This window comes from Elephas maximus, chromosome 21 (assembly GCF_024166365.1).
Source record: "Elephas maximus indicus isolate mEleMax1 chromosome 21, mEleMax1 primary haplotype, whole genome shotgun sequence".
Lineage (NCBI taxonomy): Eukaryota > Metazoa > Chordata > Mammalia > Proboscidea > Elephantidae > Elephas > Elephas maximus.
In genome coordinates, this window is record NC_064839.1 from 24,317,926 (window position 1) to 24,329,944 (window position 12,019).

At 52.8% G+C, this 12,019-nt stretch overlaps 1 protein-coding gene across 2 annotated transcripts; it reads left to right on the forward strand.

Annotated features, from left to right (window-relative positions):
* The first annotated feature begins 785 nt into the window (after positions 1-785).
* Positions 786-11,574, forward strand: CCL17 (C-C motif chemokine ligand 17). Of its 2 annotated transcripts, XM_049864519.1 has the most exons (5): positions 786-868; positions 8,906-8,992; positions 9,094-9,206; positions 10,511-10,628; positions 11,276-11,574. In XM_049864519.1, exons 2-5 carry the CDS (start codon positions 8,907-8,909, stop codon positions 11,394-11,396), a joined length of 438 nt encoding a protein of 145 aa, XP_049720476.1. In that variant the 5' UTR covers positions 786-868; position 8,906; the 3' UTR covers positions 11,397-11,574. The 2 variants fall into 2 exon arrangements, with proteins under 2 accessions (XP_049720476.1, XP_049720475.1); XM_049864518.1 differs by lacking the exon at positions 786-868 and having other exon boundaries at positions 8,757-8,992.
* Positions 11,575-12,019: the final 445 nt, after the last annotated feature.

A 12,019-nucleotide genomic window follows, 5' to 3' on the forward strand; every position in this document is an offset into this window, starting at 1 on the left:
AAGAAAGGCCTGGTGATCTGCTTCCAAAAGGTCATGACCTTGAAAACCCTATGCAGCTGTTCTACTCTGCACACACGTGGTTGCCTTGAGTCAAGAACTGACTTCATGGCAGCTAACAACAACAACAACACTATGTATTAGAGAGTGAGAAGTATTTTATACATATATAAAAATAGAGTATGGAAAGGGGTGGGGGTGGTTTGTCATTTTAAATAGGATTTTGTTGTCGTCATTGTTAGCTGCCATCAAGTCAGCTTGTGACTCAAGGCAACCCCATGTACGATAGGATCAGACTATTGTGACCCACAGGGTCTCCACTGCCTGATTTTTCAGAAGTAGATTGCCAGACCTTTCTTTCTAGCCCATCTTAGCCTGGAAGCCCCACTCAAAGCCATTCAGCATCATAGCGATATGTAAGCTTCCACTGATAGATAGGTGGCAGCTGTGCTTCGGGTGTATTGACGGGGATGGAACTGGGGTCTCCACATGTTAAATGGGGTAGACCTCATGGAAAAAGTGACATTTAAGCAGAGATTTGAAGAAGGTGAAGGAGTGAGTCCTATAGGTATCTAGGGCAAAGAATGCTCCAGACTGAAAGAACAGCCTGTACAAACATCCTAAGAAGAGGGCGTGTCTGGTCTGCTTGAGGCCCAAGGTGGCCAGTGTGGCTGGAGCAGAGTGAGCAGGAGGGGAGGGTGGAGATGAGGTCAGAGGGGAGTGGGCACAGAGCATGCAGGGCCTAATGGCCACTGAGGGTCTTCAGCTTCTCCTCTGAGTGAGATGGGGAAAGGACCATTCTAAACAGAGGAGACTCACAGTTCCTGTGCCTGCTGTGCTGACAATAGACCGTCACAGGGCAAGAACAGAGGTAGGCAGACTGCCCAGGAGGTGGGTATAGGGATCCAGGGACAGAGATGCTGCTTTCTGGAAGTATGTCAAAGGCAGAGCCATAAGATCGTCCTGCAGATGGAAAGTGGGGTGTAGAGAAAGAGGCGTCAAGAATGGCACCCAGGTTTCTGGCCCAAGTAACTGGAAGGAAGGGGCTGGTAATGAATGGGGAAGGAGCATGTGTGGGGGTGAGTGGGAATCAGGAATTCACCTTCAGACTTGGGTGGCGGGGGGGAGGGGGAGAGTTGAGATGTCTCTTGGACACGTATGGGAGATTTTGAGTAGGCTGCTTGATATGTAAGCCTGGAGTTCATGAGAGATTTGGGAGTTGTTGGCATATAGATGATATTCAAAGTCAGGAACACCCACTATTAGCCAGATATATACGCGAAGGTAGTTGATGTTCACCAGAGTCTCTAATATTATTATCTTGAGTTTGCAGATGTGGAAACAGGCTCAGAAATTATTTGCTCAAGGTCTCACAACCTGTTGATGGTAGAGTTCAATTCAAAACCAGGTCACCTGACTCAGAGTCTTTGCTCCTAACCCCTTGCTGCATAGTGACCCCTTTCTCTATTTTTTATGGCATACGGCATATGAGAGATGGGTAGAATTTGGTCAGGATGGGTGGGAGAATAATCCAGGCAAGAAGGGGACAAGAAGCAACAAGCCGATTTACACAACAAGGGAACACACTGACTCTTGCAGAAGTGGAATGTTGGAGGTGAGGTTAGATAGAGAGGGATGGGCCAGACTCAGGCGAAGACTCAAAGACTGGGTGGAACATAAACCAGAGGCTCCACCAGCCTGAGACCAGAACTCCATGATGCCTGGCCACCACCAGGGACCACCCTGACAAGGAACACAACAAGAGTTCCAGACAGAGTAGAAGAAAAGTGCAGAGTAGAACTCAAATCACGTAAAAAGACGAGACTTAATGGTCTGACAGACACTGGAGGAACCCCCAAAGCCATAAGCCCTGGACACTCTGTTAACCCAGAACTAAAGCCATTCCTGAAGCCCTCTCTTCAGGCTGGACTATAAAGCAAAAAATACTTGTGAGGAGTGTGTTTCTTAGAAACACAAAACCAAATGTGTGGCTCCTGTCCAGAGGCAGGATGAGAAGGCAGGAAGGGACAGGAACTGGTTGAATGGACACAGAGAACCCAGGGTTTAAAGAGGGAGAGTGCTGTCACATTGTGGGGATTGCAACTAATGTCACAAAACAGTTTATGTATACATTTTTGAATGAGAAATTAACTTGAACTGTAAACTTTCACCTAAAGCACAATTAAAAAAAGAAAAGGTAAAATGACAGAAAAAATAAAAAAGATTGGGTAGAAGAGTTTCAACTGGATGGGCAAGAAAACAGGGAGCCGTTGAAGGTTCTTGAAGAGGGCGTGGCACGGTTAGAGCAGCTCTTAGGAAAGATCCATCAGTCATGGGTGTGCAGGCTAGATAGAGTCAGGAGAGACCAGACAGAAGGAAGTTGACCCAGAAGTAGTGGAGACTGGACATGAGGGATGAGGATGGAGCCAGTGAGAATGAAGAGGAAACGAGGAAGCCTAGAGTATGCTGGAAGGCAGCACTGAGCCGAGTGGGTGCCTGATGTGATATGGGGGTTGGAGACAAGGAACGAGTCAAGGATAAAGTTTCCTATCAGTGGGGCAGACAGGGAAGTGGGAAGCGACACCAGCTTAAACAGAAAAAGGGAATTTGGTTTGAAAAGGAGGTCAGTCCTGCATTTCTTGTTCTTGGGACTGAGTGAACCCCTACGGGACAGATATCTACCTCCCAGGAGCTCACAGTCCACTGCTGGGAGGCAACCTGAATGGAGCTGCAAGGCAGTGAGCTCAAGGATCACAGAGAAGGACAGCAAGAAGGTGGCCGAGGCCACAGGAAGGGGCAAGGTCCAGGTCAGTGTGTGTGACAGATCATGGACACACCAGGTCAGGGCTGGGGGCAGATATTTAGGAAGCATCTATCCCAAGGTCAAAGGCCTGGGGGTGGATGGAGGCAGGGAGGAGAGAGAGGGCTGCTAGAGGTGAAAACAAAGTCAAGGGCAGGACCTAAACACAGTCACTTGAGAGCTCTGTGCCCTGAGATCAGTTTTCTCGAGCACTCTCATTGGTCCCAGTTTTCTCATCTGTAAACTGTGTAAAAAAAAAAAAAAAATTCTTATCTCCCAGGCCTGTTGCAAAGTAACCTAATAGATGTAGTTGCTGAGAAGCCCACCGAGCCCGGGGTGGGTGAGGTGGCTCAGGGATGTTACTGAAAGGAGGAACCAGCAGGGAGCTGGAGAAGAAGCATGTCTCAATTTTCAGGGAGAAGGAACGTCAAGAAGGGAATTGGGTTCCCCATGATGACAAGGAGCATTCACCAAACACCAGCTGGAGACGTTATTTTACATGCATCATCCAGCTAGTTCTCCTAGCAACTCCACCATGGAGCTTCTACCGTCACATCCATTTTACAGATGAGGTTCATAGACTTCCTCAAGGTCACACAACCAAGAACAGGTAGAAGAGGGACTGAAACCCAGGGCTATAGATAATGCTTCCAGAGCATCTGCTCTTAACTGCTACCCTCACTACACTTTGAGGTAAGGAGAAGTCCAAGGAATGGCCACGGCGGGAGTTGAGAGGTCTAAAGAGAGTGGCTTCCCTTGAGTGTCACATCCAGAAGCCATGATTTTAAGAATTAAATCATTAGTAGGCAGAGAGGAAATGGCGGTGGGAGGTGTAGACCACACATCAGAGAAGTTTGGTCATGAATGAAAGGAGAAATAGGAGGACAGGGTGGGATGTATTAGAGTCAAGGAGAGGTTTTTCTGGAAGCAGAGAGACAGGATCATGTTGTCACCAGGGGGAAAGGGGTCATGGTGTGGGGCAGTGTGAAGAGGCTAATGGTGACTGAGGGACGAAGGCCCCTCTGGGACCAGGAAGGATTATGATCAAAGCCACAGCTGAAGCAATTCAGGTGTGGCAGAAGGTAGGAAATGGCCACAACCCACAAGGAAGTTATAAACCAAGTGGAAAAAAAGTCACAGAGTGCCCGTGGTTGTGTTCCTCTTCATTATCCATGACAGAATGGTTCAGGTGTGTCTCATGACGTGGTGGGACATGCTGAATCAAAAATAATTTTACTGGGTGGAGGAGCCTCTGGGATAGAATATAACCTGGGTCCATGCTGTAGTTCAGAAATGTGTAAGTGTCCAACCACACCCATTCATCCATCCATCCACCCATCCAACCGTTCATCCATCCTCCATCCGTTTATCTTCCTGTCAACCAACCATCCATCCATCCACCCACCCATCCATTCACCCGTCCATCTGTCCATCCATCCACCCACCCATCTATCTATTCACCCTTCCATCCATTCAATAAACATATTTTATTGAGCACCTACTAGGTGCCAAGTCTTGGAGGGACAACTTGGAAGACAGCAAAGACCCTGTTCTCAAGGAGCTCACAATCTTTTGTGTGAGATCCAACAAACAAAGCATCACAGTGGATTGTGGAGAGTGCCATGATAGGGAAGTCAGTGACTTGTGGGACGCAGAGAAGGGTGGGGACTGAGGGGAGGAAGTGAGAGTTTAAGCTGCAATCTGAAGGAGGGGAGGAGTGAAGGGAAGCGGGGTACGGGGAGTGGGAGAGGGTGTCATAGGCATGGGGAACAGCCCGTACAAAGGCTTGGCATCAGTGATAGCCAGACATTTTCAAGAACTGAAAGAAGGTCCATGTGGCGAGAACATGGTGATGTGGTAGGCAGTGGGCTAGGGGCAAAAGTTGAGGTTAGAGAAGTAGGCGGCATTTTGGCTTCATCCTGAGGGCAAGGGGAAGGCGTTGAAGGATCTTGAGAGGGAAGAGACTTGCTCATATTCGCGTTTTGGGGAGATCGCTGGGCTTTAGTAAGGAGGAAAGACTGGAAAGGGCAAACGTGGAGAAGAGGCAAGGGCCCAGCAGAGGGTTGGGGTCGGGGGTGGCCTTGTGAATAGTGAGCAGGGGATGGATTCAGGATGCATGCAGTGGCCAATTTAATGGGTCTTGGCGATTGACAGAATGTAGGGGATGAGGCAGAGCCTGGGGGCAGGGATGACCCTTGGGTTTCTGACCTGAAGAATCAGGGGGACAGACAACCTGTCATGAAGGACTGACTCATCGATGAGCACACCAGGTCTTGGGGATGGGGCAGTGAGACACATTTTGGGATTGGGAGCGGAGATAACATTTTTGGTCCTCACACTTCAGTAGAGCTGGCCCTGGTCCTTGGTTCTCTTTCCATGGCCAGGGCAGGGCGGACCCAGCTTTGGCTGTTGAGGATGATAAAACTGGGATGCTCTGGGAGACCTTGGGAAAGTTACGGCACCTCCTGGGGCCTCAGCTGACACAGGCGGGAGCTGGGATGACAGCTTCTGCCTGGCCTTCTTCTCCTGGTCAGGGACTACTGTCAAGTGCAACTTAAGAATGATGAAAATCTTCCACCCCAGCAACCCGGCAGCTGGTGGCTGGGATCCTGGGGCTGTGGCTGAGCAGCATCCCTGGTTCGGCCCCGGTCCATGCGGACAGGCTCAATGTGGCAGAACCTAGGGTGGGGACAGACACCCTCCCTCCCTCTCTTCCTTTCTCTCTCTCAGGGTGAATGCTCCAGAGTCTCACTGGCCCAGTTCTTTCAGGCCAAAGCACGGGGCCTGACCCTTCCAGTCAGTTTTACCCCAAGGGCCTCCGAGTGGAAGCCATCACAGGAGCTGGGGCAGGTGCAGGGTGGCGGTGTGTCTGGCCGGCTTAGTCAGGGTATAGAGAGAGGGAGTCACTGTCGTTCGCTCACTGTTTCCTGTACCCTGTTCTCCTGACAGACCGAGTGTGGCCTTCTTCCCTTGCCCTCACTTCAGTGGGAGCCCCCCTCCCCTGGCCCCCTGACAAGGCCCTGCCTCACTGCCGCCTCCTCCAGGAAGCCTCTTGATTCCCTTGCTGGGCCTCCCAGTCCCAGCATCCTCAAGGCCTCATCCCAGGCCCAGACCCCAGAACATTACATCTGGAAGGTCCCTTGGAATCCATTTGGAAGAACCAAGGAGGAATTAAAAAAAAAAAAAAGGAAAAATCCATTTTTTTTTTTAAGTGTGGTCAATCCCTTGTAAGAAAATCACCTAAAAAATTTCCCTGGTCCCTGCTGCCTCCCAGTTAAGGCCCCGACACATTCCCTCCTCAGGTTCCCTTTGGTCTCAGTTCCCTGGGTTCCCTCCATCAAGCTCACTGAAAGCTCACTAGGTGCCAGGCACAGTGCTCAGTGCTAGGACACAGGGGTGGGGGCGGCAGACATGACTCTGCCCTCTTGGGCTTACTGCATCTTGAGTGATGAATACAGACATTGTATACCATCAGAGTTTCATGCTATCCCCCCAATTTATCTCTGCACTTTCTGTCCTCTGCTCCTTTGACTAAGTGGTTCCTCCATGAGAAATACCGTTTCCTCCTTCTCTTGGTATAATCCTCCCATCTTCAAGGCCCAGCTCACTGGCCGCCTCCTCCAGACAGCCTTCCCAGATCTCCTGGTCAGAAGCAACCTCTCCTTACCCTGGGGTCCAAGGCCCTTTATCACACCTGCATGTTCTTCTGTGGGGCCAGGCCTTGCTCCCCCACCCTCACCCTGCTGTGAACCATCCCAGGGCAGGGCTGTGTCTGGTCTGCCCACCCCTCAGCCCTGGCCCAGTGCTGGACACATATAGGTGCTCACTGGTATGGTGGCTGCTCTGTTCCCCCTGCCCTGCCAGGCTGCCAGCACCAGCCCAGGGCTAGTCCAGAACCTTCCACTCCTGCTGTCCTGGCATGTACCCAATGGACAGGGGAATTCAGATCCTTCTGGAGAGAAGTTCTGAGCCTGTAGCAGAACAAAGAGGAATCAGAACACACCCAGGGAGTTTCCCCAGTGGTGGGGCTGGGGCTTCACGGTTAATAAAGCTGCTAATCATTACACTAATAGTCCTGGCAGTCATCTGGCACCAGAAGCACTTGATGGCCTTTGTGGCAGGTGAAGAAATCGCAAAGGATCCACTGGGCAGAGGGCACTGAGCATGAGGAGGGTCAAGAGACAACACCTCCTCCCCCCATGAAACAAGTGTCAGCAGAGGCAAGCGCCATCCTGCTTTCTCCAGGGACAGGCCCTCCGCCAGCCCCAGACATGGCTTCTGAGGCATTGCCTCTGGGCCCCAGGCCAAGTGGGAGCCACACTCCTTCCCCAGCCCAGCCCAGCCTCCTCTGACTCTGTAGGAACCGGACTCCGGTGGAGGTGCTCCTCTGAGGGGTGCAGGTTGCCCACATTCTGCAGAGAAATGGTGCCATGGATATGTACAGGAAGGAAGCCCACCCACCCATCAGCTGCACTTGCAAATAGCAGCCAGCCCAGGACAGCAGGAACTGCCCAGCCAGACAGGGCTGTGGCTTGAGAAGGGGCAGAGTTAGCGGTCTCTGGCAGGTGATATGATGCCAAAAGACTCACAGAAATACTGGTGTAAGGCTGATCCGAGGGAGGACCCCATCTTTCTCAGATCTTAACGGTCCCCCCCGGACAGCCCAAGCTTTCCTCTACAGGTGATGAAACCAAGGCCCAGAGAGGGTCTGTGAGCTGCCCGAGGTCACACAGCAAGGCTTTGGCAGGGGCTCCTGTGACAGGAGGTTCTGCTTCAGGCAGGGAAAGCCCCCCCACCCCCCGCCCAGGACCTGAAACAGCCCCCAGCTCCCCAAGGGGCCCTGCAGGGGAGGAAGAGACTCAGCCTTTCCCTCCTGTGGTCTTTCCTCCCATGGTCTACTCCAGTGTCTCACATGCTCCCTGTGGGGACGGAGGGAGGTGACGCTCTGAGCACAGCTCCTGGCACAGTCAGGTTTCAGCAAATAGCGTTATCATCACTTAATGAGAATGAAATAATGAGTCAGTGACTAAAGCAGAGCTGCCTGTGAAAGCGTCTGACACCTTTGGGAGGAGGGGGGTTGTTATTCTGAGCTGCCCCTGGTCACTCAGGGGGCACCCACCTGGAGGCTGGCAGGGAACTCTCCTCCTACTGAAGGGACATCATGCTCTGGGTCTGGGGGAGACCCTAAGCAGAAATTGGCCATTTTCTGTGGTGGCTAGGGGACTGGCCTGGGACTGGGCAAAAAACCCTGCACGACATTTACAGAAAGTCTGCCCTGCTCAGAGCCGGGCTCTACAGGACACTGACCAGGTGTACCATGCAGAGTTCAGGATGCAGCTCTGATGAAAATGAGAGGCGTCTGTCTCTCCCCGATCCTTCCATTCTGTTCCACAAACTGGGGCAAGATTCCCCACTGAGGAAATTTGGCTTCCCACCCTATAAACCAGTGGCCATTGAGTCAACTCTGACTCACGGCCACTCCATGTGTGTCAGTGTAGAATTGTGCTCCAAAGTGTTCTCAGTGGCTGATTTTTGGAAGTGGATTGCCAGGCCTTCCTTCCGAGGCACCTCTGGGTGGACTCCAACTGCCAACGAAAAGCAGCTGAGCCCAAACCATTGGCACCACCCAGGGATTCCTCCCACTCTGTAGAAGTGGAAACTTGGACTGAATGGTGACTGAAGTCCCAACGACGCTGGTCTTCTGTTGCCTAGGCGAGGCCACACAACAAAGCTGCTCTGGGCTTTTTCTGGGCCTCATGCCTTTTTCAGACTCAGATGAAGTTGTGGACCTCCCAGCAGTGAGGTGCCCGTGAGCTCATACACAGCCGTCTGCTAACACCATGGAGTGCTCCCAGCACCCTGAGGCTTATCCATGGTCCATGGTGAGCAGCCCTGCACTGCCCCTGCAAGGGTTGCTCATTCCCATACGTTCCTGGCTCAGGGCAGCGTGCATGACAGAAGCTCACCAGCCTCAGATAGAGATGACCCAGTTTAGGATGGAGGTTTCTCAGTTCTATTAATAGAGGAACCAAGAAATGTCCCCTCTGAAAGGAGAAGTGTGTCACTGTCGGGGGCCCCCAGACATATGTACCCCACCTCTGTCCCCAGTATGTCCCATTCTCGGGAAAGCCACAAACATTCCAAGATTGGACTTCTGCAGAATTATTTCCAATTCTTCGAACTGCCCTGGTCGAGGTAAGGTTATGGGGGAGGGGACGGGAGGCGGGGCAAGACCCCCCAAAGAGGTTAAATAGGTCTCCTCCACACTCTCTTTCATCCCTGTGTCCCTGGAGCAGAAGGAAGCACAACCTAGACACCCTCTCCTGGGCTTTCAGCACCATGACTCCCATGAAGATGCTGCTCCTGGCTGCCCTCCTCCTGGGGGCTTCTCTGCAGCACACCCAGGCAGGTGAGAGCAGGGGTGAGGGGCACCGGGCTGGGCACGGGGTGCGGGACACAGCAGCAACACACACACACACACAACACATACATACATCCCACCTATTCCCACAGCGATTTGGGGGCCAGCAGCAGTAGGACTTAGAGAGAGGCAATGCCAAGGAAAACAGGGGCAAGGCCCCCGGCCCCGGAGGCAACTTGGTGGACGGCAGTGAGGGCCAGCCCCGTCCTGCAATGGCACGAGGCAGGGGCTGCTGTCCTGGGTTTACAGTGGAAGGTGAACATGTCTCCTGGTTATTTGTTTGCACCTGTTTTATTAGTGAGTTTTATACATAATGAGGGAATCAGGATAAAGGCAGGAGGGCTGGTTCTAAGCACATGGGAGAAAAAGCGAATTTTATATTCCATTGGGGAAGGAAACTGAGGTAGGTTTGCTACTTTAGGAGCAAAGCTCGTTAGTGTCCCACACGGCAACACCCCTGCAATCTTTAGGGTTATCTTCCTAGCCAGACAAATAAAATGGTCGCCCCCCTAAGAGTCTGCTGTAAGTTGGCTCCAACTTCACAGGGCTCTAGAGTTAATCAAAGCAAGTTGTACCCTCCAAAAGGGTCAGAGGAAAGTTGGGGGGCTTCTTAGAAAACAACTGTGCCTATTTCCAAGTGTTGGGGATTTTTCCTTGTGCAAAGATGAGGGGCCTCCATTTTATTGTCTGTAAAAGGGGTAGTGACAGTACCTGTCTCCAGGTGTGCTGTGAGGACTGAATGACCTGCTGCAGGTACAACTTCAGCCCAGAGCCGGGCACAGAGTAAATGTTTGGTGATCCAGGGCTGTTATTTGTGTGTGTGCTTGCATACACACACACACACACACACCTAGAAACACAGACAAACTCACTGTACACATACAGATACACACCCCTAGACACACTCAAACACACAGGATCCCTCATGGCACACATGGACATCTCACACACATGCACACACTGACACACAGATACTCAGTGAGGCATATGCAGCCCCCCGGCTCCTCACAGAGAAGCACGCACTCACAGACCCCGCACATATCACAGACCCTCCAACAACATACAGACACACACACATGCAGACATGCACACAAACACACATGCACACCCCTCCCACAAATACACACATAGACCCCCTCCGCAATAACACACATACACATACTCACAGATAGGTACACAGATATGCACACGCAGACACGCACAAGGATCTCCCCGCTACGTACCCACAGACCCCCACATGCATACACGCAGACACCCCGAGACTCGCCTACCCCTGATTGCTTTCTCTCTAGCTCGGGCCACCAATGTGGGGCGTGAGTGCTGCCTTGAGTACTTCAAAGGAGCTATTCCCTTAAAAAAGCTGACATCGTGGTACAGGACCTCAGAGGAGTGTCCCCGGGATGCCATCGTGTAAGTCCGCCCCGCCCGGGGTCTGCCTGCTCCTGTGCTGAGCCCTCAGGAGCCCGAGGGGGGGTAGGGGGGGTGCCCGGAAGAGCCACTGGGGAGAGGGAAGAGATGGGTCCTTCTCCCCACTGACCACTCCCGCCCTGCTCCTCTGACCAGTTCCTAAGACTGAGACCCAAAAAGGCCCCAGGCCACGAGACCCAGCCACTTCATTGATTTATAGTGAAACTAGGCCCCAGGGGGATGGGCCACTCCCAGGTCACACAGCCAGTCACTGACTGATGTGGTACTTCCCTGGGCCTGGGCCTGGGCCTGGGCTGGGTCAGAGGATGCTCAGAAAGCCAGGTCCCTCCTGTGTGCTTGCAGTTCAGTCTCTGGGTGGTCTGGGCGTGGGAGATCCGAGGTGGGTGAGGGGAAGCCCTGCAGCCCTGGCTCCCTGGGAGGGCCAGGACTGGGGGAGGGACCTGGGAGGGCCAAGAATCACCGAGGATAGTGTGTGATGTCCCCAATCTGCCACCGATAGCCTGTGTGCCTCGGGGAAGTTTCTGTCCCTCTCGGGTCTCAGGTTCCTGGTCCCAGCAGGGCAGGGGCTGGCCCCAGGGCCCTGCTTGTAAGGCGCTTTTGCACCCTGATGGCTTTCTCTCTCTGTGTAGATTTCTGACTGTCCAGGGCAGGGCCATCTGTTCAGATCCCAAGGACACGAGGGTGAAGAAGGCAGTTGGACACTTGAAAAACCTCATGAAGTCACGTGGCCCCACCAACCAGAATTCCTAATTTTCTCCCGGAATCACTTGGAGACTTTCAGCCTCAGTGTTCACTACCACCTCCCTCCATCTTGAGCTGCCAGGACCAGCAGAGGCCTTACAAAGACAAAGAGGAGCCACAGCTATGGAGACCTCATCCCCTTTCTGAACCAGAGCCGTGGGCATTAAAGGACCCAGATTAAAGTCTCTTTCTGTCAGTCTGGGTCAGCGTGTTCTGTCCCCTTCCCCTCCCACCCCAGGCTGTCATACTGGAAGGCCCCTCAGAGAATATCTGGTCCTGCCCTGCCCCGATCAGAAGGGGAAACTGAGGCTTAGAGGGAGTCCTGGCTGCTGCAGGCCATACTTAGTGAGGGGAGGCCCTGGTGAGAGGCCTGGCTGGAGCGGGGTCCAGGGGAGAGAACTGTGCCCCCTCCACCCCTCTTGGGCTGGCTGCCCTCTCTCCCCTTCTGCCATGTGCCTGAAGGTGGGGGCTCTGGGAAGGGCCACTGAAATTCCCTCCCACCTCCTCTGTCTCTGAAGCCCCCTCTCTGCCCTCAGCCACCCATTCTTGTCTGTGATCCCCTAGCCTGATATGGAGCTGAGGACATGTTTCCCCTCACACATCTGATTTAATCCATAAACATTTCCAGGGAC